At 43.8% G+C, this 23,874-nt stretch overlaps 1 protein-coding gene across 3 annotated transcripts in view; it reads right to left on the bottom strand.

Annotated features, from left to right (window-relative positions):
- Nucleotides 1-23,874, bottom strand: part of LOC139276247 (uncharacterized) — a 144,977-nt gene that overhangs the window by 51,239 nt on the left and 69,864 nt on the right. For all 3 annotated transcript variants that reach the window (XM_070893956.1, XM_070893953.1, XM_070893954.1), the window contains 3 exons: nt 18,369-18,903; nt 13,187-13,390; nt 5,718-5,827 (listed from right to left, as the gene is read on the bottom strand). In XM_070893956.1, coding sequence (XP_070750057.1) covers nt 5,718-5,827; nt 13,187-13,390; nt 18,369-18,903 — 849 coding nt within the window. The remainder of the gene's footprint in view (nt 1-5,717; nt 5,828-13,186; nt 13,391-18,368; nt 18,904-23,874) is intronic.

Genomic DNA, 23,874 nt, shown 5'->3' with positions numbered 1-23,874 from the left:
GACCCGTGCCTCGAGGTCGGTCAGCATCCGAAACGGGACATTTTGTGCACAGGCACAGCAGCAAGCTAGAAATTACCATTTGTCACAGGTGACCCAAGAAAATCACTGTGCAAACAAATGCATGCGCAGATCAGGGTGTGGTCCAATCTAGGGCGTCACCCAGCCTTGCAGAGCAAAACGGAGAGGAAAGGTGTCAATGATTTAAGTACTTATCTGCATAACAACAATAATAATGGGTGCAATTTTTAGCATGCCTGATGTGATAAGGGTGTTGGCCTTGCATGGCATGCAGAGGCGACGAATAATTCAACGCCGATATCAGGGCAACAGATTGATGGGCAGGAGGCCTTACCCTGAGCGAGTCTATAGGGAGAAGCGCTCATATCTGCAACTGAGTGAGGCAGGCTGCGTTTGCAGGCTGCGATTCAGAAAGGAGGTCATCACTGAGATCTGCCAACTAATCAGATGGCAGAAGTGGAAGGAGGAATACCCTACCTGTAGAAGTAAAGGTAACAGCGGCACTTGCCTTCTATGCTACAGGATCATTTCAAGCTTCAATTGGGGACGTGTGCTCAATCTCGCAGCATGCCACCCATTGCTGCATTCGCCAGGTGACAGCTGCACTGTATGCCAAAAGGGACCAGTTCATCACTTTCCCTATGACCACACAGGCAAAGAGAGAGGACTGTGGGGCTCTCCAGAATTGCTGGCTTCCCCAGGGTACAGGGTGCCACTGATTGCACTCACATTGTCTTGAGAGCACCCTTGCAAGATTCCAAAGTTTACAGGAAAGGGTTCCTCTCCCTAAATGTGCAGCTGGTGTGTGACGATCTGCAGCGGATCATGGCAGTCGATGCCAAATATCCCGGTAGCATCCATAATGCTTTCATCCTACACGAGGGCATTATATCTGCAATGTTTCAGGAGCTGCCAGAGGGCAGAGCTGGTTGCTCGGGGACAAAGGATGGGGCTCGCCACCTGGCTTATGACCCCCCTAAGCAAACCACTCACTGAGACAGAGCGTCAGTACAATTTGTCATACATAACGACACGGAGCATCATAGAGAGGACAATTGGCATTTTAAAGTAGCATTTCCAATGCCTGGATCACTCTGGAGGCTACCTACAATACTCCCCTCACCACGTCGGTCAGTTCACTGTCGTATGCTGCATGTTGCAAAACTTGGCCATCATAAGGGGACAGGTACTGGACATTGAAAATCCTCCTGAGGAGAGGGGGAGGGATGAGGTTTCGGAGGAGGCTGACGACAAGGAGGAGGATCGGTAGCAGGAGGAGGAACCACCTCAAGCCACAGGACGATGGCGGAGGAGGGTGGGGCGACCAAGGGAACCTCTAGCCATTGCTAGAGATGCGTCAGTGGCTAATCCGTGAACGTTTTTCTGCCTGAAGGCTAAATGGCGACACATTTGCTTATAGTGTCGCACCAGGTTGACTGTTTACAGCCGTTTGCACTTTTTAATAATTTCGTGTTGGTTTATGTTGGTCTAATATATACTGTTCGTTAAATTCACAAAATATGCAACTGATTCTGGTTAAATTAAAAGAATAGTTTTATTAAACATTTGTACTTAACTTGAATAAAACATTACTTTTCAATGAAGAAATATCAAACTTTAAAATTTTCAATTAACATGCATCAAACTTTAAACTTCTCACAAACTTTAACATTTTCAATTAACAACACTTTATTGTATCAAACTTTTCTATTAACAAAACATGTAACAGCATGATACAAATATCTCTCCTCCCGCTTATTCAATGACCACTACCGCGTAGTGCCCCATCTACCCGCCCTGGTGTCTCTACCCTTAGCTCTGTCTGTTGGCGCAGCAGACTTCCTCGGCCCCCGCGGTGAGCCCAAGGTTATATTTTTTGGTTTTTCGTTGGTAGGGTTGGACAAGGGCAGATCTAGTAGACACCTTTCTGGAAGGCCCGGGTTCGTCTTTGTCTTCTTTTTCAAGCTGTGGATCATCCTGCGGCAGAGTCCCCGAGGGTGGTTTGGGGATAATCTGAGTAGCTGCCAATTGGTGGTGTTGAATGACAACCTGGGTGTGTTCCCTTATTGCAGCAGCTACCTGCAAATTTCCATCACATGCGTCAGACAATTTCCCCATCAGTCCCAACAGTGCATAAAGTGCATCCACCATTCCCTCCCTAATCTGCCCCGCTAGTGGTGGTCCTATTCCTCCAGACAATGTTGCTACTTCTCCTGACAGTCCCGCAATTTCTACCCTCACCTCACCCATGGTGTGCAGGATCGACCTGATTAGCTGCATACTCTCCTCACTCATCCCGATGAGCTGTACCATGACTACCTGCGCTTGTGGTTCAGCTATCCTTTCCATCCTCCTTCGCTGTCTCCCACCTGTGCCTTGCTCCTTGACCCTATTGGACATCCCTCTCACAGGTGTGCGTTGCTGGACTACACTGGGACACATATCCTGATCCATGGGCGCCACCGACTGCAGGTCCAATATGACCATCTGATCAGTGGGGGGATCTGCATGCTGGCCTTCATCAAGATCATTCTGCTCAAAATCAGGAAACAATTCTGGACTGTCTTGTGGATGTCATTCGGGTGCCACTTCTGCTTGTCCTTCTGGATCACCTTCTGCCTCTTCCTGACACGCAGCTGCTGTAAAACATATAAAAAACATACATTAAAGCCTAGCTAACCCACACAGTATTTAGCCAACCCACAGTGCAAATTTCAGAGCTTACCCAGTCCCTTTGACCTGGGCCCAGCGTTCACATTGGTGGTAGATCTTCTCCGGTGAGCTGTAATCAGATCAGAGATCCTCTGTTCCAGCTGGCTCAATTGCAGCTTACTTGGTGGACCTCCACCAGTATGATTCCTGTGGTTCCTGATCTTTGCATTCTTCAACTGCAAAGATGAAAGATGAAAATAGAACTTTTTAAAGAGAGGGTCTTTTTGTGTGGTGGCCACACACACACACATTTATAAATATAATTCTGTGCATACTTACTTTAACTAATTGTCCTAGGTCCTGCCACTTCTTTTTCAGCTGCCCGCCAATTCTCCGGGTGATGGCTACTGCATTGTACCAACGTTGAGCCATTATAGCAGGTTTTACTTTTTTCGCTCCCCCCCCCTCCCCACACCCCACCCAACCCCCCCCACCCCACCCAACCCCCACCCCCCCCCCCACCCCACGCCCCCCCCACACCCCGCGTTGCTAGCAGATCCCATTTCCTCTCAATGATGGCTACCACTTCGTGTGGGAGAAATCAAACGGCCCTTCCTTCTCCTTCGAATTCCTCTTCCACTTCACTCTCAGCCATGTTTTGCAGGTTTTAATGCTCAAAATTGCAGAAAGATCCAGCCAGCACGATTCGATCACAAAAGGAAAGACAATCCGATCACAAAAGGGCTCTTTAAATATGTCTGATCCAGACCAGGAAGTTTCTTTTTTCATGCATGCCCAGAAAGTTTTTAGTGCAGACTTGAAGCTCCGACCCCCAGAGAGCTTCAGAGAGCGCGGCACCAAATTCAAATATTTGTTTGGCGAGAGTCCCGATTTTTTTTCTGGCGCAAACGTGCACAAAAAAAAAATCATACGTTAACATGCGCGGTTGCCAAAAATGCAGCAAGTGGAAAATAGGGGCCTATAGTATGTGACTTATATGTGTTACGCAGGGCAACTAGGGATGGGCAATAAATGTGGTCTTCTCAGCATCATCCATATCTTGGTAACAATAAAGAAAGGGATTATGCATTTGTCTGCTGGTATCACCAATAATTTCTAGGTGCTCGTTGTTTCTGAGTTTCTTAGAATTGTACAAGTTACCTGCCTTTGGGCTATTTGGGCTCTGGAGTAACCTGAATGCTACAGATAACAAACTTTTAATGTTCCTATAAGAACTCAGTTAGTTAACAGTCCAACTTTTTGCTGTTACTCTGAAATTTATTCTGAAATCCTCCTCCCTGGCTATCAATGGATTGTTTCACTTGATGCCATAACTCTGCTACACTCTGACATTTTCTAGGCAGGTTTTTTTTCTCCTTAATATTCTCCCTAAAGGTAGTGACTCATCCTGTGATAAATCCACTGGTGCAAGTAGCTCCCTCACCAAAACACTAACTTCACACTTAAGCCTAGACAGTGAGGGGTGGATGGTTATTCGACTATGGAGGGCACCACTGCCAAGCCTGATCACATCCTCGCCTGACATTTGCACAGTTGCACGTTCCAATGAAAGTCATTACTAGAGTTCAGGGGTAGGAACCCCCTTCACTACCTGTGCCAGGAGGACTGCAGCCAATTGTAAATCCCCAACAACTGCTCTGACTGAGATTGGCTAACTCAGCACAAACCAGGGATAGAACTCGTGAACTTCTTGATCTGTAGTATGGCTCAATTCCACACTTACCAAAAATGCCATCAAGGCAGCCCTAAAGCATCAGTGCTGAGACTCATAACCAAGGTTCTGAATTTTTTTTTTACCAACAACTATAACATCTCCATTTGTGAGAAACCAAAGCTGAAATGTTTGCAAGTTTGGTATTTTCAACTCACTTGTATCAAAATTAAACAGGGGCATGACTAACCAATCAGAAGAAGGAATCTAGTGTTATGAAATGTCTCATCAGCTGTGTGATGATAGAGGTCAACAGTCTTGTTTTATTTACAAGTGACAGCTTACTGCTGTCGAGTGGAGAGATCAGCACTGAAGATTATTTTGCACCAAACATATTACTGCTGTGTTATTTTGCCCCATAGGAGATTGAGGTGTTTAAGATGATTAAAGGAATTGATAGGGTAAATAGCAAAACATTATTTGCTCTGGTGGGGGAGTCCAGAAGAAGGGGTGTGGGGGGGTGGGGGCATAACCTTAAAATTAGAGCTCGGCCATTCAAGGGTGATGTCAGGAAGAACTTTTTCACACAGAAGGTAGTGGAAATCTGGAACTCTCTCTGCAAAAAAAGCTGTTGAGGCTGGGTTTCAATTGAAAATTTCAAGACTGAGATAGATAGATTTTTGTTAGGTAAAGATATTAATGGTTATGGAAGTAAGGCGGGTAGATAGAGTTAAGATACAGATCAGTCATTATCTAATTGAACAGCAGAACAGGCTCGAGGGGCTGCATGGCTTACTCTGGTTCCTGTGTTCCTATAGTGCAGCAGATTACTAGCATGCAGTGGGGTAGAGGAAAGCACTTGCTGCATTGAAGCTTGGTGGTAATATGAAATACAGAGATAAGGATTATGACTGAACTGCATTTATATAACAAAAGTGGTTGAGAGTTCTGATCATTGATGGATCACAGTCAAGCCCTATGCTGTCAGAATTTTATATTTAGACATGTGCACGTTCTACCATGGATCGGTAGATAGCAATCAGAATCAGGATACAAGGCTGCTTTTACGTTCCCTAACGTGGGACACCAACTCTACTGTTCTGTAACTACACTGGCTGAGGCCTGGGATTGAATCTGGAAATTTCCCAATTTGCTTGGTTAGTACCACACTGGGTGGTACTTCAAAGCACTTACACTGGATAAATAATAAACCCTTCTGGTTTTGTCGCTGAAGTGTTATCAAGTTATTTCCACTGTTGACTGATACAGTGGTTTAAATTATAGAGGAAAAGGCTAGCTGAGCAAATTGGTCTTTTCTCATTATTTATTTTCTTATAGAATTTGTTCAATATTAACACCGTAGTGAGGAACTTACAGCTCTTCTCCTTGTAATGCTGATCATGCTGTTGATCGCTGAGATGCAGGCCTTCCAGTCTTTCCCGACCTCAGTAAGATCATGATGAGGGAATTGTTTGCCTAAGAACTCTAACAACAATTGTGTGGGTTACAAATATTGGATTCACAAGCAGATTTAAATTGTGGAAATAAAGATCAAACCACAAGGATAACTACTGATCTGACTCAGGAATTGTTTCCAAGCAGAACTAAGTCAAACCTAAAATACACTTATTTTAGGTTGGCTCAGATTTCTTATTTACTACATAACCACTAAAAGCTCAGTGAATCAATTCATTTATAACTCAACCACTGTGAAATAATACATTGAGAATAGCATAAATACAATCACACACTGATAAAAGCTACTATATTAAATAATGCATTGATGAGAGTAAAGACTGAAAGAATATGATCTTTTGCACTATTTGTGTGGTGTATCATTCTGTGTCGCTCATAGAATTACATAATTTCTTTACAGCACAGAAACAGGCTAGTCGGATGAAGTTTATGCTCCACACGAGCCCCCTCCCACCTTGCTTCATCTCAACATATCAACATATACTTCTATTCCTTTCTCCCTCATGTACTTATCTAGTTTTCCCTTAAATGCATTTACGCTGTTCGCCTCAACCAATGCACGTGTTAGCGATAATTTAGTAGATTTTATGAATCCATTCAAATTTGCTTCAGTCAGTCGTTGGCCTGGTGTACTGAACATTTGAGGCTAATAAAGCCGGAGGGCTCAACAGCACGAGTAGCTAACCACACATCTTCTGACTAGGTCATTTATTAGAACACAAGACTGCTGCTCAGTTGGAAAAGTTTTATCAGTTTGTGATTGGGCTGTTGGATACAGCATTGCACAGTAGTGATGCATTCTATCTTGTAGGGAATGGGGGTGAACTTGCATGAACTGACATGCCCTACTTGTACTGTACCTCCTATTATCTTAGTTGCAGAGTAACACTGATTGTGGTTATGGCAACGTGCACAGCCCAGACTGTAGAAAAAAAATGTTTTTCCCCAAACACCTATGCTTTGAATCAGCAGAAGATTTACCCATGATCCGAGAAACTGACTCAGGAAGGTTACTGAACCCAGATATGTGAGCATCCTGAACTCTCATCAAGAGAGATGCAGGGGTATATTTTCCAATTGACATTGGAAAGCTTAATATGCTCACACCACATTCCTCTATCTGCTATTTTTAGTCTGGTGTGAACCAATTTAAATTAAAACTGTTAATGCCTGCATAAAAATAGCGCACAGAGGAATGTACTTCAAGTGCATTAAGTATTTGTACGTGAACTTTGATGATTGATAAATATACCCCGGTCTTTAATCCAGCAGTGATTCTTTTTGTTTTTGTTTCCCTACTTCTCCTGAATACAGTGATGGTTATACTGGTGCCAGATGCCCTCGAGTACCTAGCCTTAGTGCCCTTCTTTTCTCTGTCAGCTGTGGCTCAGTGGACAACACACTTGCCTCTGACTCAGAAGGTTGTGGGTTCCCGTAACAAAAACAGTTTATCTGGTCATTATCACATTGCTGTTTGTGGGAGCTTGCTATGCGCAAATTGGCTGCCACATTTCCCACATCATAACGGTGACTACACTCCCAAGTATTTCATTGGCTGCAAAGTGCTTTGGAGACATCCGGTGGCCGTGAAAGGCGCTATATAAATGTAAGTCTTTCTTTTTTGAGGGGCTGGATAGTGAATATTGACAGGCTATATCACTGTGGGGGCATCACAGTCAGCTTTGATCACTTGCCATCAGGGATTATTGATCAGGAAGGGAAACACTGGCTGTTTTTTCTCCTCTTTATCCCAGAGGTAGTGTAGTCAATTGTAACACCCCTCCAATTTTTGCTTAATTAGCAAGTTCTAACAAAGAGCTTTTATTAGCTATGTTTTTTCTCTCAGTAACTATAATTTGTAATGTCCAAAATATAGTTTTAAACAAAACAAAAATGACATATTTCACAAAACATGATTAAATTTATCCATTCAATTATCTTAGAATCATAGAGGTTCACAGCACAGAAGGAGGCCATTTCTGCCCATCGTGTCCGTGCCGGCCAGCAAGAGGCTATCCAGCCTAAGCCCACTTTCCAGTTCTGGGTCCGTAACCCTGCAGGGTATGGCACTTCAGGTGCACATCCAAGTACTTTTTAAATGCGGTGAGGGTTTTTGCCTCCACCACCCTTTCAGGCAGTGAGTTCCAGACCCCCACAACCCTCTGCATGAAGAAATTTCCCCTCAAATTCCCTCTATATCTTCTACCAATACTTTAAATTTATGCCCATTGATTGTTGCCCCCTCTGCTAAGGGAAATAGGCCCTTTCTATCCACTATATCTAGGTTCTTCATAATTTTATACACCTCAATGAGGTCTCCCCTCAGCCTCCTCTGTTCCAAGGAAAACAAACCCAGCCTATCCAATCTGTCCTCATAGCTAAGATTCTGCACTTCCGGCAACATCCTCGTAAATCTTCTCTGTACCCTCTCCAGTGCAATCACGTTCTTCTTGTAATGCGGTGACCAGAACTGTACGCAGTACTCCAGCTGTGGCCTAACCAGTGTTTTATACAATTCAAGCAGAACACCCCCGCTCTTAGATTCTATGCCTCGGCCAAAAAAGGCAAGCATTCCGTATGCCTTCTTAACCACCCTTATCTACCTGGCCTATGATCTTCAGGGATCTGTGGACATGCACTCCCAGGTCCCTTTGTTCCTCTACACTTCAGTGTCCTACCATTTAACGTGTATTCTCTTTCCTTGTTAGCCCTCTCCAAATGCATTACCTCACACATCTCCGGATTAAATTCCATTTGCCACTGCTCTGCCCACCTGACAGTTGATTGATATCTTCCCGCAGTCCGCAGCTTTCTTCTTCATTATCAACCACACAGCCTATTTTTGTATCATCTGCAAACTTTTTAATCATACCTCCTATATTCAAGTCTAGATCATTGATCTATACCACAAAAAGCAAGGGACCCAGTGCTGGGCCCTGCAGAGCCCTACTAGAAACATCCTTCCAGTCACAAAAACACCCATCAACCATTACCCTTTGCTTTCTGCCTCTGAGCCAATTTTGGATCCAACTTGCAACTTTGCCCTAGATACCATGGGCTTTTACTTTCGTGACCAGTATGCCATGTAGGACCTTATCAAAAGCTCTGCTAAAATCCATACACACTTCATTATGCGCACTGCCCTCATCGACCCTGCTGGTTACCTCCTCGAAAAACACAACCAAGTTAGTCAGACAAGACCTTCCCTTAACAAATCTTGTTTCCTGATTAATCCGTGTATTTCTAAATGTAGATTTATCCTGTGCTTCAGGATTTTTCCCAATAATTTTCCCACTACTGAGGTTAGGCTGACTTTTCTGTAATAACTCGGTCTATCTCTTTCTCCCTTCTTAAACAAAGGTAGGTACCACATTAGCAGTTCCCCAACACCACACTTGATGCCAGAGAGGATTGGAAAATACTGGTCAAAGCCTCTGCTATTTCCTCTTTTGCTTCGCTTAACAGCCTGGGATACATTTCATTCGGGCCTGGGGACTTATCCACTTTCAAAGCTGCTAAACCCCTTAATACCTCCTCTCTCACTATATTTATTTCATCGAATATTACACACTCCTCCTCCTCGATAGCAGTGTCTGCATCGCCACTCTCATGAAAACAGATGCAAAGTATTCTTTAAGAACCATACTCACATCTTCCGCCTCCACACATAGATTACCCTCATGGCCTCTAATAGGCCCTACCCCTTCTGTAGTTATTCTCTTGCTCTTAATATATTTATAAAACATCTTTAGGTTTTCCTTGATTTTACTTGCCAAGATTTTTTCATGCTCTTTTTTTGCTTTCTTAATATCCCTTTTAATTTCATCCCGGACTTTCTTTTCTCCTCTAGAGATTCTGCAATATTTAACCCTCGGTATCTGTCATAAGCTTCCCTTTTTTTTCTTTATCCTACCCTGCATGTCCCTAGACATCCAGGGGGCTCTAGATTTGTTAGTCCCACCCTTTTACTTAACGGGCAGATATTTGGCCTGAACCTTGCAGATCTCCTCCTTGAATGCCTCCCACTGCTCTGACACTGATAGCTGTTTCCAGTCACTGGCTAAATCATCTCTCAGCTTAGCAAAGTTGGCTTTTCCCCAATTTAGAACTTTTAGTCCTGATCTATCCTTGTCTTTTTCCATAACTACCTTAAATCTAACTGAATTATGGTCACTAGCACCTAAATGCTCTCCTACTGATACCCCTTCCACCTGCCCAGCTTGATTCCCGAAAACTAAATCCAGTAGCGCCCCTCCCGGCTTGCTAAAAAAGTTCTCTTGGAATACATTTTATGAATTCTGCACCCTCTATACCCTTCACACTAATTCTATCCCAGTTAATATTAGGATAGTTGAAATCACTTACTATTACTGCCATATAGTTTTTGCACTTCTCAGAAATTTGCTCTTCTATCTCCCTCTCACTGTTTAGGGGTCTATAGTACACGCCCAGCAGTATGATTGCCCTTTTTTGTTTTTCTGTTCGACCCATATGGCCTCGTTTGGGATCCCTCCAACATATCATCCCTCCTCACCACTGTAATAGTTTCTTTAATCAATACCGTGACCACCCCCCTCCTCCCTTTTTATCCCTCTCTCTTTTATATTTTCTAATATTTTTGTTAAAAGTTCTTTTTACTTCAAATCTTTAGCCTATCTCAAAGGCCTGGGCTTGAATTGGATATTTCTACCTCTGGAGAGAGCTTTCAATGTCAGCTGTGCATTCTGAGCAGTTTTAGGATATTCAGCATTCAATCTTGTGCTTCAGCTAGAGTTGGAGAGTAGGTGTGCACATCCCCTCATCTTATGACGATGGAAAGTTGCTTTGCTTTTTCCCCAAAAGATTGGATTCTCAAACCTTTATTTCAGGCAAGTCTGCCATTTATTTAAATTTATTAGCCAATGTTGTTTTCTATTGTGAACTGCTCAGGTCTATGATCAACAGCGCGGGATGTGCATTCTTTGTTGGCAGATAGAAAAGAAACAGAGATTGATTATTGAGAATGAATATGTTTCAGTCACACACCTGTTTATTGTTGTTGAAAATTCAGTTGAAGATCTCTCCTGAAATATTTTAAAGGCTTAAGTCTCTCTCTCTCTCTCTCTGTACACACACACACACCTGGGAGTCACTGACCGACACTTGATAGTCCCTGGCCAAAGACCGCCCTAACTGGAGGAAGTGCATGCGGGAGAGCGCTAAGCACCTCGAGTCTCATCGCCGAGAGCATGCAGAAATCAAGTGCAGGCAGCAGAAAAAGCTTGCGGCAAACCAGTCCTACCCACCCTTTCCCTCAACGACTATCTGTCCCACCTGTGACAGGGACTGTGGTTCTCATATTGAACTGTTCAGCCACCTAAGGATTCATTTTTAGAGTGGAAGCAAGTCTTTCTCGATTCCGAGGGACTGCCTATGATGATGACACACACACAAAGAACTTGGAAACTATGTAACTTACGAACTTTTGAGCATTTTATGAGGTAATTTTTGTTTGTTTATGGAATATTGGGCCCAAGTTTCCACACGATAAAAAACGGGCGCACCTCCGAGCTGGGCGCCCGTTTTTCGCGCCTAAAACGGCGCCGGAAAAAAAAACTCGCAATTCTGGAGCGTTCTGCAGCTCCTTGTCTGCCTGGCACAGCGCCCAGGGGGGTGGAGCCTATACTGGCGCCGATTTTGTAAGTGGGAGGGGGCGGGTACTATTCAAATTAGTTTTTTTCCTGCCGGCAACGCTGCACGTGCGCGTTGGAGCGTTCGCGCACGCTCAGTGTGAAGGAAACATTGGCACTCGGCCATTTTTGTAGTTCTTTGTAGCTGTTTAATTTTTGAAAATTTTTTAATAAAAGCACATTGCCATCAGCACATCAGCACTTGCAGCCTTCTCACTGTCTCCTCCTCCCTCCCCCCCCCCCCGTGGGAAGAACGAGCGCCTCCTCCCTCCCCCGCGGGAAGAACGGGCGCCTCCTCCTTCCCCCCCCTCCCCCCGGCGGGAAAGAACGGGCGCCTCCTCCCCTCTCCCCCCCCCCCCGTGGGAAAGAACGGGCGCCTCCTCCCCCCCCCCCCCGCGGCGGGAAGAACGGGCGCCTCAGGCTGACTGCAGCATTCTCCGTGCCTGAAGCACTTTCACACAGGTAGGAAGATGGTTTATTTAATCTTTTCTTTGCTTATAAATGTTTATTCAGGTTGGATTTATTTGTATAATATTTGTAGAAGTATAAATAAGGATTTATTGTAGAATTTAATGACTTCCCTTCCCCCCACCTCGTTCTGGTCGCCTAATTTGTAACCTGCGCCTGATTTTTTAATATGTAGAACAAGTTTTTTCAGTTCTACAAAAATCTTCACTTGCTCCATTTTAAGTTAGTTTGGAGTACGTTTTCACTGTGGAAACTTTGAAATCGGGCATCAGTGGCCGGACACGCCCCCTTTTGAAGAAAAAATTCTGTTCCAAAGTGGAACTGTTCTACCTGACTAGAACTGCAGAAAAAAAAATGTGGAGAATTGCGATTTCTATGATAATCCGTTCTCCACCAGTTGCTCCTAAAAATCAGGCGCAAATTATGTGGAAACTTGGGCCCATTATGTTTATTAAAGACTATAAGCTGTCAAACAACAGACTTAGAGTGCACTAAAGAGTAAATTATCCACTTCTGTACTCCAGGACTGCATATTAGGAAATTGTTTACACTAATTAATGATTTTACGTCCATTAATTTTAAAAAGTAGAAAATTCCCATTTAACTGCTTTAAGACAGGAATGTAAAAACAGGAACAAGTTAACAATTAAGAAAGTGGTAGGGTGTGCCTGCAGGAATAAAAAGGGCTGCAGATGGATCTAGTGAGAAGGTTGATGTCAGGAATATGGTAGAGGCTCGAGGCATGATGGCTCAAAAAGGTCCAGGAGCAATTTGGGTCCCATTTGTCTGAGCCCCCACTCCCTCACAAGTCACTTAGACCCTTCCTCTCTCAATACTGGAAGGGAGGTCCCAGGATTCTGGGAACACTAAAGAGAGAGGTTGGAGGAACACTGGGTCGGTCCTGGGATCACTAGGAGAGGAGTCCTGGGATCTATGAAAATTTGGGAGGGAGTTCCCAAGGTCTGTCTGGGGATCACACTGGGGAGTGCGGCCTGAAATGTGGGATTCATTCATACCACCAAGGAAGTATCAGTGATGTTTGAAGAGATCATCAATGGAAGCACCACCCAAGCTCCCCTTTAGGGTAACTGGGCAGGACATGCTATTTCTCAACAGTTAATTACTACAGGACACAGGTTACCTGTAATTGGAAGCTTTCTTTTCACAAAAAACTAATCTGAGCTGAGATCCCGTCACTCCAATTGCAACATTGAAGCAGCATTAAGCTCACCTCTCACAGCTGCCAGTTTATTTGGATCCAGTGATTTCAGCCCTTGCCGTTTGCTTCCCACAACGGTGCTCGTTACTAGAATTTCATCAGTGAACAGGTTCCTGGCCAGGTAACGCGCTGCTAGCTTTGGTTGGGTCTTCTGACTGGCCTTTAGTATAAACGCACCAGGTATTTTAACATTGCGCTTGGGATTCCCCAAAAACCCTTAAAAACAAAATAGAAAACAAGCTTCAGGTAAGTCTGAAAGGATGAAATTCCACTTCGGATCAACTTCTCTCTCATGAACAAAACTATTCCTAGTCACTGCGACGTGTATAATCAGCTATAAATTATTTAATACAAGTTAAATTCAAACTTTTGGGACAAGTTAATCCATTCAGGATGTTTCCGAGAACGTTATACATTGATATCCGACATACTATCACTAACACGGGGAGTTGTCTCCGGTGTCCTGGCCAATATTTATCCCCCAATCAACATAACAAAAACAGATTATCTGGTCATTATCACATTGCTGTTTGTGGGAGCTTACTGTGCGCAAGTTGGCTGCCGCATTTCCCACATTACAACAGTGACTACACTCAAAAAGTACTTCAATAGCTGTAAAGCACTGAGTCATCTGGTGGTCATGAAAGGTGCTATATAAATGCAAGTCTTTCTGTGCATTTAATGTTCACTCATCAGACCGATTTTACCAGCTGTGCTCCTGTCACAGTGTCTACAAGCATCTACATTCAGTTTCATGGGAGGCCATTTATTTTATTAAACTGGGAACGACAGGAACATGGAGGCAAATTACTGTGAGTATCAGATTCCAGGGAATGTACTGAACCGGGTTATAATACAGGGGATAATCTAGGATACAAGTAAAACAAAAATAATAAGTATATGGGCTGGATTTTCGGTCTTCTGCCGCCCCTGTTAGCGCCTTGGAGGGGCGACAATGGTGGCGGTAACCACCTCCGGGCGGATGGCCAGCTTCCAGCACCCCGCCGGGACTTTCGGTGCCGCTTTCGACGGGGCATTATCAACCGGAGGCCGGCTATTTAGCTAGTGAGTTTCAGCCAGCCTAGCGCCCCAAACGAGGTGTATAACGCCTCCCTTGGCGCTCTGCCCATACTCATGGCCCAGCGATGAATTTTCTGACTGAGGCGCACACTGTTCCCGGGCACAAATTTACCGCCCCGCCACCATTACCGCCTCGAAATGAGCAGAACCGAAAACCCAGCTCTATTATGTTTAATTGTATTAACTAATTTTTATACAGAAAAAAATACTTGTATTGTATTACAGGGTGTTGTGTTGTGTTGATTTTGTTTTTATAACACAGGAGGGAGGCCTCAGAAGCAAAAAGGTTCTACAGTACAGAACTTGTCCAATCACTGGCTGTATTATCCCCATGATAAAGGGTTATGGGGAGCGGGTGGAGAAGTGGAACTGAGTCCATGATCAGATCAGCCATGATCTTATTAAATGGCGGAGCAGGCTCGAGGGGCCGTATGGCCTACTCCTGTTCCTATTTCTTATGTTCTTATCAAATTACAGGAACTTTTTTTTTCTGCAATTAATGTGGGTAGGGTCAGGAGATATCATAGAACACAAACTGAGCTTGGGTTGTTTATGTGCATCACCTGAACCCGGAGATGCTCTATATACCAGAAGTCCGCCCCAACCTATTACTCTAATGAATGCGGGTGACGTTTATACAAGTCGTTCTGTTTTTGTCAGTGGGTTTTGTTTTGCTAGGTGGCGGGAGATCTTCCAAATCAGTCGTATTATCTGAACTCAAGTATGATTGAAGCACATGGTCTGAACTACAGTCTTACTGTACCTCATGATTTGAAACAGTCATACCAGGTTTAATGTAATTGGAAGGAGCTAGAATATTCTATATTTATTAACATATTTATTATGGTCAAATACTGCTTAAATTGATCTTAAAGTCGGCTTCACTGTATAACCATATTGAAGCTATCCTTATGGGCTTTAAAAAAGACTCTGAAAAGGTTCATTTTTTTTTCTCTTTGCCCCCTTGCTCCCAAAATATTTCCCTGTGTTGACCTGGTAGTATCTAACCAGAGTAAGAAGACTGTGGGGTGCAGCCTCATTCGAGGTCTTGAAACCATAACCCTCTAGGCTAACATTCTAGTGCAGCACTGAGGAAGTGCTGCATTGTTAACAGCCATCAGTTCAGGGGAGATGTCAAACTATGGCCTCATCTGCCAGTAGCAAATCGGTTGCCCATTATAGCCTTTCCAGTGAAGTCAGTGAAAAGAAAAGTTAAGTGGCCGATTCACTTGCACCCATTCTGTTCCCCCACCAAAGTTGAATTTCACCCCCACAGATGTATGTGCAAACAGTTTGCTCCCTAGCTTATTCTATTGTTTTTTCATTCCATCAGTTTTTATCATGTCACTTTTTGGGTTCTCTTTCCTGCTCTACGGGATTGATAAAGCATTCCAAGCACAACTTCACTTGGACCATTAGGCCAGGATGTGCTGGTCTAGCAGCTTTATGTAAAGTCAGCGCATTTGAATATTTCTTGGGTGCTCCTGGTGCATTGCATATGATGCACTGGGAGTGCTATAGGGGTCGCAGGTCAGCATGTTGGGCACCAGCAACCAATACAGGGCCATGATTGCATATGAAGCACTAGTATTTTTGGGGCCTCAAGTCTGGTGGAGATTTCGGCTCCCTTGCAGATATTTGGTTGTTGAGGACTAAAACAAGGCAGGGGGGAGAAAGGGTAACCCTTTAAAGAGAGAACCAGCTGTATCCAAATATTGTAATAGGCCTCCCTTTCAGCACCTATTGACAACAGGCACTGTGCATTTCGAGCACTAATTATTAAAGATGAAATAACAGCGCATTTGGAAAGCAGTGATAGGATCGGTCCAAGTCAACATGGATTTATGAAAGGGAAATCATGCTTGATAAATCTTCTAGAATTTTTTGAGGATGTAACTAGTAGAGTGGACAAGGGAGAACCAGTGAATGTTTTTGACAAGGTCCCACACAAGAGATTGGTGTGAAAAATTAAAGCACATGATATTGGGAGTAATGTACTGACGTGGATAGAGAACTGGTTGGCAAACAGGAAGCAGAGAGTCGGGATAAACAGGTCCTTTTCAGAATGGCAGGCAGTGACTAGTGGAGTGCCGCAGGGCTCAGTGCTGGGACCCCAGCTATTTCCAATATACATTAATGATTTGGATGAAGGATTGAGTGTAATATCTCCAAGTTTGCAGATGATACTAAACTGGGTGGCGGTGTGAGCTGTGAGGAGGACACCAAGAGGCTGCAGGGTGACTTGGACAGGTTAGGTGAGTGGGCAAATGCATGGCAGATGTAGTATAATGTGGATAAATGTGAGGTTATCCACTTTGGTGGCAAAAACACAAAGGCAGATTATTATCTGAATGGCAGCAGATTAGGAAATGGAGAGATGCAACAAGGCCTGGGTGTCATGGTACATCAGTCATTGAAAATTGGCATGCAGGTACAGCAGGCGGTGAAGAAGGCAAATGGTATGTTGGCCTTCATAGCTAAGGATTTTGAGTATAGGAGCAGGGAGGTCTTACTGCAGTTGTACAGGGCCTTGGTGAGGCCTCACCTGGAATATTGTGTTCAGTTTTGGTCTCCTAATCTGAGGAAGGACGTTCTTGCTATTGAGGGAGTGCAGTGAACGTTCACCAGACTGATTCCCGGGATGGCTGGACTGACATATGAGGAGAGACTGGATCTTTATTCACTGGAGTTTAGAAGGATGAGAGGGGATCTCATAGAAACATATAAAATTCTGACGGGACTGGACAGGTTAGATGCAGGAAGAATGTTCCCAATGTTGGGGAAGTCCAGAACCATAGGACATAGTCTAAGGATAAGGGATAAGCCATTTAGGACTGAGATGAGGAGAAACCTCTTCACTCAGAGAGTTGTTAACCTGTGGAATTCCCTACCGCAGAGAGTTGTTGATGCCAGTTCATTGGATATATTCAAGAGGGAGTTAGATATGGCCCTTACGGCTAAAGGGATCAAGGGGTATGGAGAGAAAGCAGGAAAGGGGTACTGAGGTGAATGATCAGCCAGGATCATATTGAATGGCCTACTCTTGCACTTATTTTCTATGTTTCTAGTCAGTTGCATTATAGCGAGGACCCACATTTGCATAACTTTTGTCACCTTAATGAGCCTGGTGCACACTTTGTGCGTGGCTTTAAATGCCGGTAGGATTGGGGGGCCTGCATTGGTGGGGACATGGAAATCACTGGGTGTGCAATATGCCTCGGGCCTCCGTGCCCAATAATATGGGAGCCAGCACCAACTTCAGAATACCAGGTACACATCATGGTATTAGCGGCCCCTCAATAGTGAGCCTGTATAATAGTCACTGCAACTCAGAAGTAATCCATTGTGCACACCACATTATAACCTTTTAATATGAAAGGCATTACATAAATGCAAGTAATATTAATTAGCTTTATTTCACCTATTCATTTCTCTTTTTTGTGACCCTTGCCATTTCACTCCATTGTTATCTTCCCTCATTTTTTTGGGGGGGTTCCCTAGGCCATCATGAATTTCGAATAGTATTTAATTACGGATGCAGTAGTGTCCAGGTTCTCTGCTCACATTAGAGCTCAGAAGTAGCTGCTGATGATCAAAGCCACGTCATCCTGCCATACTGAACAATGAATACAAGCAAGGAGTGTGTGCGTAAAACAGATACACCACTGATTGGGGGCGGGGGGAAGGAAATGCTCCCGCCCTGCCAAATCATTCAACGAATACATCAATAACACTGACGGAACAAGAGTCTTCCACACGTAAAAGAAAATAGTTGGACTCAAGGTTTAAAAAAATGTAAGTTAATTTGGTCTGGCCTAACGTGATTACAACAAAAAAAATACCTGTTCTTCAAGCTATATTACTCACTGAGGGACTAACCCATTTATCAACTAAATGGTACAATACATCATGTCAATATATCCTCTCACTGACCAGCACTGAGAAATGTAATGGGGTCCCTCTGGGTAGTCAACAGAAATTCCAAATTTGCTCTGAACAGCGCGAGTAATCTAATGCACAACCCCATGATAAAACTTTTTTGTTCCTGCTCAAAAATTTAATCAGTCCCAAAAAAATTCAAGTGACTTGCCACCTAAAAACAGTTCCTACTTACCAAAGCTATTCCTTGAAAGGTCAAAAGATGAATGTTGTGGCATTGGCTCCTGTTTCAAAGCCTCCATGTTATTGATATAATCTGCCGCTAAATCAATGTCCTGGTAAGCGTATTCTTCTGTCGGAGAAGTTTTTTTTATTTCTAGCTGCTGGAGCACTGATCGTTGACTGTGGCTGGCTTGTGGTTTGTTCATTTTATAAGCAGCTGGTATGGACTGCAGCCTTTGACTTGGATGCTGGAGCTCTGTGTTCAGGACTGAATGTTGTGGCACAAGACCAGGCACAGCTGAGCTAGTTGCTGGCATCAGGTTTTCAAGGATCTGTTCCATGGAATGAAAGGATGCTGAAACATTTGGTTGCTCATTAACTATTACATCAGCCACATCTTCTTCATCCTGAATTATTATTGGTTCACTCTGATCAGCCGGACTGGAGCAGTCGGTTCTCTGCTTTCGCTCACTCACAGCAGATTTCAGTACCATTTTCCTTTTGAAGGTCTGGTTATGACCATTGGAAAGAGATGCCAAGACCTGCCTCTACAGCAAAAGTAAACACATTAAAGCAATTAGCATACATCAGCTAGGAAAGACTAAACAGGTTTGGGGCTATTTTCTCTCGAAAGGATAAGACTGAAGGGTGACCTGTTCGAGGTCTTTAAAATTATGAAATGGGTTTGATAGGGTAGACATAGAGAAAATGTTTCCGCTCGTGCAGTTGGGGCGGGGGGCCGAGGGAAATCAAAACTAGGGGTCATAAATATAAGCTAGCCACTAATAAATACAATAAGGGATTCAGCAGAAACGTATTTACCCAGAGAATGGTTAAAATGTGGAACTTCTATAGCATAGATGCATTTAAGGGGATGCTAGATAAGTACATGAGGGAGAAAGGAATTGAAGGTTATGTTGATAGGGTGAGATGAAGTAGGGTGGGACGAGGCTCATGTGGAGACTAAACACTGGCATAGACCAGTTAGGCTGAATGGCCTGTTTCTATGCTGTAAATTCTATATAATTCTAGTGCTTTATATTGTTAAAAACTGGTTAATTCAATAGGCCTTTCCAAATTAACTGTATAAAATATACACATTCTTTCAATATGATAGTCAGTTTCATTCAATTAATGTCATAACTCAGCTTACCCTTGGAGCCTAATTACCTGACCTTCTCCCTTCTCACCCCATCTTCCAAAGCGTTGTTTCTTTCATTTCTTTTTCTGAGTAGCAAAAGCCAATTTAAACATTTGTCAATCAAACAAAGGTGTTAATATTTCCCACTTAAAAATAATATACTGATCCTTTACATTAGGTTCCAGATTCAAATGTTTCTTTAAGGGACATGCTAAAGACGGAGGCAAATTCTAGAACTGTTTCCCTGAAACTCCATCACACCTGAACCCTCCAGATTCCACTCCACCAGTTGACATCATAGATGGAACTAAATTATCTTTTAAACTGAAATGCTATCATGTAGATGATTGGACAGTCAGTAATTACCAGAGCGGTTTCAGTCCCAAGTTCTTTAAAACAAAATGGATAGTCTCCTCAGTGGCTCAACTGGTTCAGGCACTGAGTACCAGAGGTAGACGGTCCAGGAAGTTCCCAGCTTTAATCCCCGACCTGTGCGGTTAGTTCTCACATGGGGTGGCAGAGAGGGCCCTACAGTTAACTGAAGCACTCTTGGTGCAGGCAGGGATATTCCTCCCCCAATTGCCAAACAGTGAGAATGTGTGGACATCAGATAAGGAGTGGATCAAAGTTGGGCTATGATTACCTGCAGTGGAATAGGATTTCCAGCCCCACCTGCAAGTTTTTCCAGAGCAAAGGGTCATTAAAGTGCTTGGGAACACAATCCAATGCATCACCCACCTCTCCTCCCTTTTCTGGACGCAAGCCCAGTGGTATAATATGCACGCCCAAATGTAGGTATATGGACAGAACAAAAGGACACATGGCCTCCGCTGTTTACAGCAAAGAAGGATGAAATCCAGCCCATCATGTCTGTGTTGGCTCTTATTACAGCAATCAAAAACTAAGCCCTTCCCCCATACATCTGTCTTCCTCTTCTTGAAATATTTATTGCATTTTCACTTAAAAGATGCCTAATGTGGTACCTTTGTTTAAGAAGGGAGAAAGGGATAGACCGAGTAATTACAGGCGAGTCAGCCTAAACCTCAGCAGTGGGAAAATTATTGGAAAAAATCCTGAAGGACAAGATAAATCTACATTTAGAAAGACACAGATTAATCAGGGACAGTCAGCACGGATTTATTAAGGGAAGGTCATGTCTGACTAACTTGATTGAATTTTGAGAGGAGGTAACCAGGAGGGTCGATGAGGGCGGTGCGTATGATGTAGTGAATATGGATTTTAACATAGCTTTTGATAAGGTCCCACATGGCAGACTGATTACGAAAGTAAAAGCCCATGGGATCTAGGGCAAAGTGGCAAGTTGGATCCAAAATTGGCTCGGAGGCAGGAAGCAAAGGGTAATGGTTGATGGTATTTTTGTGACTGGAAGGTTGTTTCCAGTGGGGTTCTGCAGGACTCAGTACTAGGTCCCTTGCTTTTTGTTGTATACATCAATGATCTCAACTTGAATATAGTGGGTATGATTAAGAAGTTTGCAGATGATACTAAAATCGGCTGTGTGGTTGATAATGAAGAAGAAAGCTGTAGACTGCAGGAAGATATCAATCAACTGGTCAGGTGGGTAGAACAGTGGCAAATGGAATTTAATCCGGAGAAGTGTGAGGTAATGCATTTGGGGAGGGCTAACAAGGCAAGGGAATACACATTAAATGGTAGGACACTGAGAAGTGTAGAGGAACAAAGGGACCTGGAGTGCATGTCCACAGATCCCCGAAGGTAGCAGGCCAGGTAGATAAGGTGGTTAAGAAGGCATACGGAATACTTTATTAGCGAGGCATAGAATACAAGAGCAGGGGGGCTTATGCTTGAACTGTATAAAGCACTAGTTAGGCCACAGCTGGAGTACTGCGTACAGTTCTGGTCACCACATTACAGGAAAGATGTGATTGCACTGGAGAAGGCACAGAGGAGGTTTACGAGGATGTTGCCGGGACTGAAGAATCTTAGCTACGAGGACAGATTGGATAGGCTGGGTTTGTTTTCCTTGGAACAGAGAAGGCTGAGGGGAGACCTCATTGAGGTGTATAAAATTATGAGGGGCCTAGAGATAGTGGATAAAAAGGGCCTATTTCCCTTAGCAGAAGGGTCAACAACCAGAGGGTATAAATTTAAAGTAATTGGTAGAGGTTTAGAGGGGATTTAAGGGGAAATTTCTTCACCCAGAGGGTTGTGGGGGTCTGGAACTCACTGACTGAAAGGGTAGTAGAGGCAGAAACCCTCACCACATTTAAAAAGTACTTGGATGTGCACCTGAAGTGCCATAACCTGCAGGGTTACGGACCTAGAGCTGGAAAGTGGGATTAGGCTGGATAGCCTCTTGTTGGCCGGCACGGACACGATGGGCCAAAATGGCCTCCTACCATGCTGTAAACTTTTATGATTCTATGCAATGGTCTCTGCCTCTACTACTCCTTGCGGGAAAACATTTCAGTCACTAATAACCTACCGTGTAAATAAATTTCTCCCTTACCGTGTAAATAAATTTCTCCAAACCTCTCATCACTCTTCTTATTGACAGTTTTAAACTGATGACCCCTGGTTAGTGACCCTAACCATAGGAACAATCTTTTCCCATTCGCTCGGTGAAAACCTTTCATAATTTCAAAATGTCTATTAAATCTCTTCTTAGCCTACTCTGCTCCATAGCTAGGGGATTTGAATACAGGAGCAGGGAGGTCTTACTGCAGTTGTACAGGGCCTTAGTGAGGCCTCACCTGGAATATTGTGTTCAGTTTTGGTCTCCTAATCTGAGGAAGGACGTTCTTGCTATTGAGGGAGTGCAGCGAAGGTTTACCAGACTGATTCCAGGGATGGCTGGGCTGTCATATGAGGAGAGACTGGATCCACTGGCCTTTATTCACTGGAGTTTAGAAGAATGAGAGGGGATCTCTTAGAAACGTATAAGATTCTGACGGGACTGGACAGATTAGATGCGGTAAGAATGTTCCTGATGTTGGGGAAGTCCAGAACCAGGGGACACAGTCTTAGGATAAGGGGCAGGCCATTTAGGACTGAGATGAGGAGAAACTTCTTCACTCAGAGAGTTGTTAACCTAGGGAAATCCCTGCTGCAGAGAGTTGTTGATACTAGTTCATTGGATATATTCAAGAGGGAGTTAGATATGGCTAAGGGGATCAAGGGGTATGGAGAGAAAGCAGGAAAGGGGTACTGAGGGAATGATCAGCCATGAACTTAATGAATGGCGGTGCAGGCTCGAAGGACCGAATGGCCTACTCCTGCACCTATTTTCTATCTTTCTATGTTTCCACCGGAAATAGTCCCAGTATCTCCTCATAGCTAGAGTTTTTCATCCCTGGCATCGTCCTGGTGAATCAATGTTCTTGGAAGCATTTTCTTGTGTTTGGGAAGATTTCGAGACCCAGGATTGTGGTGCCATATGCTCTGTAATACTTTAATGTCCTTTCAGTAATGGGGTAGTGAAAGCTGCATACAAGGTTCTAACTGGTGACACTGATGACTATAACCAGTGTCATACAGATGTTAGATGTTATCTGGGGGTCTACTTAAAGGAGATGGCACAGCTCTGTCAAAGTCTCCCTGCTAAATCTCAACTCCCTTCAGACTCCTCTCTCTCGAGTCCCAGATAGCTATGCCGGGTACAGTAGACCCACTGTGTTGCACAGGATACGACAGTACCCCTTGTGTAACATCTGACACCTTAGGCAGCCTTTTCCTTCTCTTACTGGGCTGCCTTTGTCAGATCTGGTGTTCGTGGAACTTTGAATGCAATCTAGCATAGGGAAAAATATAAAAAAGTTTCAACTAAAGTATGCAGCAGTTCACCTTCAACTGAACATAGGAATAGGAGTCAGAATAGGCAATTCAGCCACTTGGGCCTGTTCCGAAGACTCCAGGTCACAGGCTTCAGCAGCACAGGTTCTTTATGAGGGATTACAATGTAGTGTGAATGCAGTGCGTTAGCATTGGTATATGATGGCTGTAGAATCGTGGTGAATGTGCATTCGAGTTTTGCATACGTGCTGCTGGTGGATGAGACACCCCAACTGAAGCACAGATTCATAAAATTATCTCCATGCTGCATGGTGATCTTAATAAGCCATTATGTTAGCAATAATGAGGGGTCAGCTCATTGAAATTTAAACATAGCGCTCATGGTGCATAATACGCTGGGATGCTGGGTACGGTTGCACAGTGGTTATGTTACTGGACTAGTAATGCAGAGGCTAGGAGTAATAATCCGGTGACATCAGTTCAAATCCCACCACGGCAGCTAGGGGGATTTAAATTCAGTTAATTAAAATAAAATCTGGAATAAAAAGTTAGTATCAGTAATGGTGACCATGAAACTACCGGATTGTCGTAAAAACCAACCTGG

This window comes from Pristiophorus japonicus, chromosome 11 (assembly GCF_044704955.1).
Source record: "Pristiophorus japonicus isolate sPriJap1 chromosome 11, sPriJap1.hap1, whole genome shotgun sequence".
NCBI classification, from domain to species: domain Eukaryota; kingdom Metazoa; phylum Chordata; class Chondrichthyes; family Pristiophoridae; genus Pristiophorus; species Pristiophorus japonicus.
This window is presented reverse-complemented; position numbering and strand designations above follow the sequence as displayed.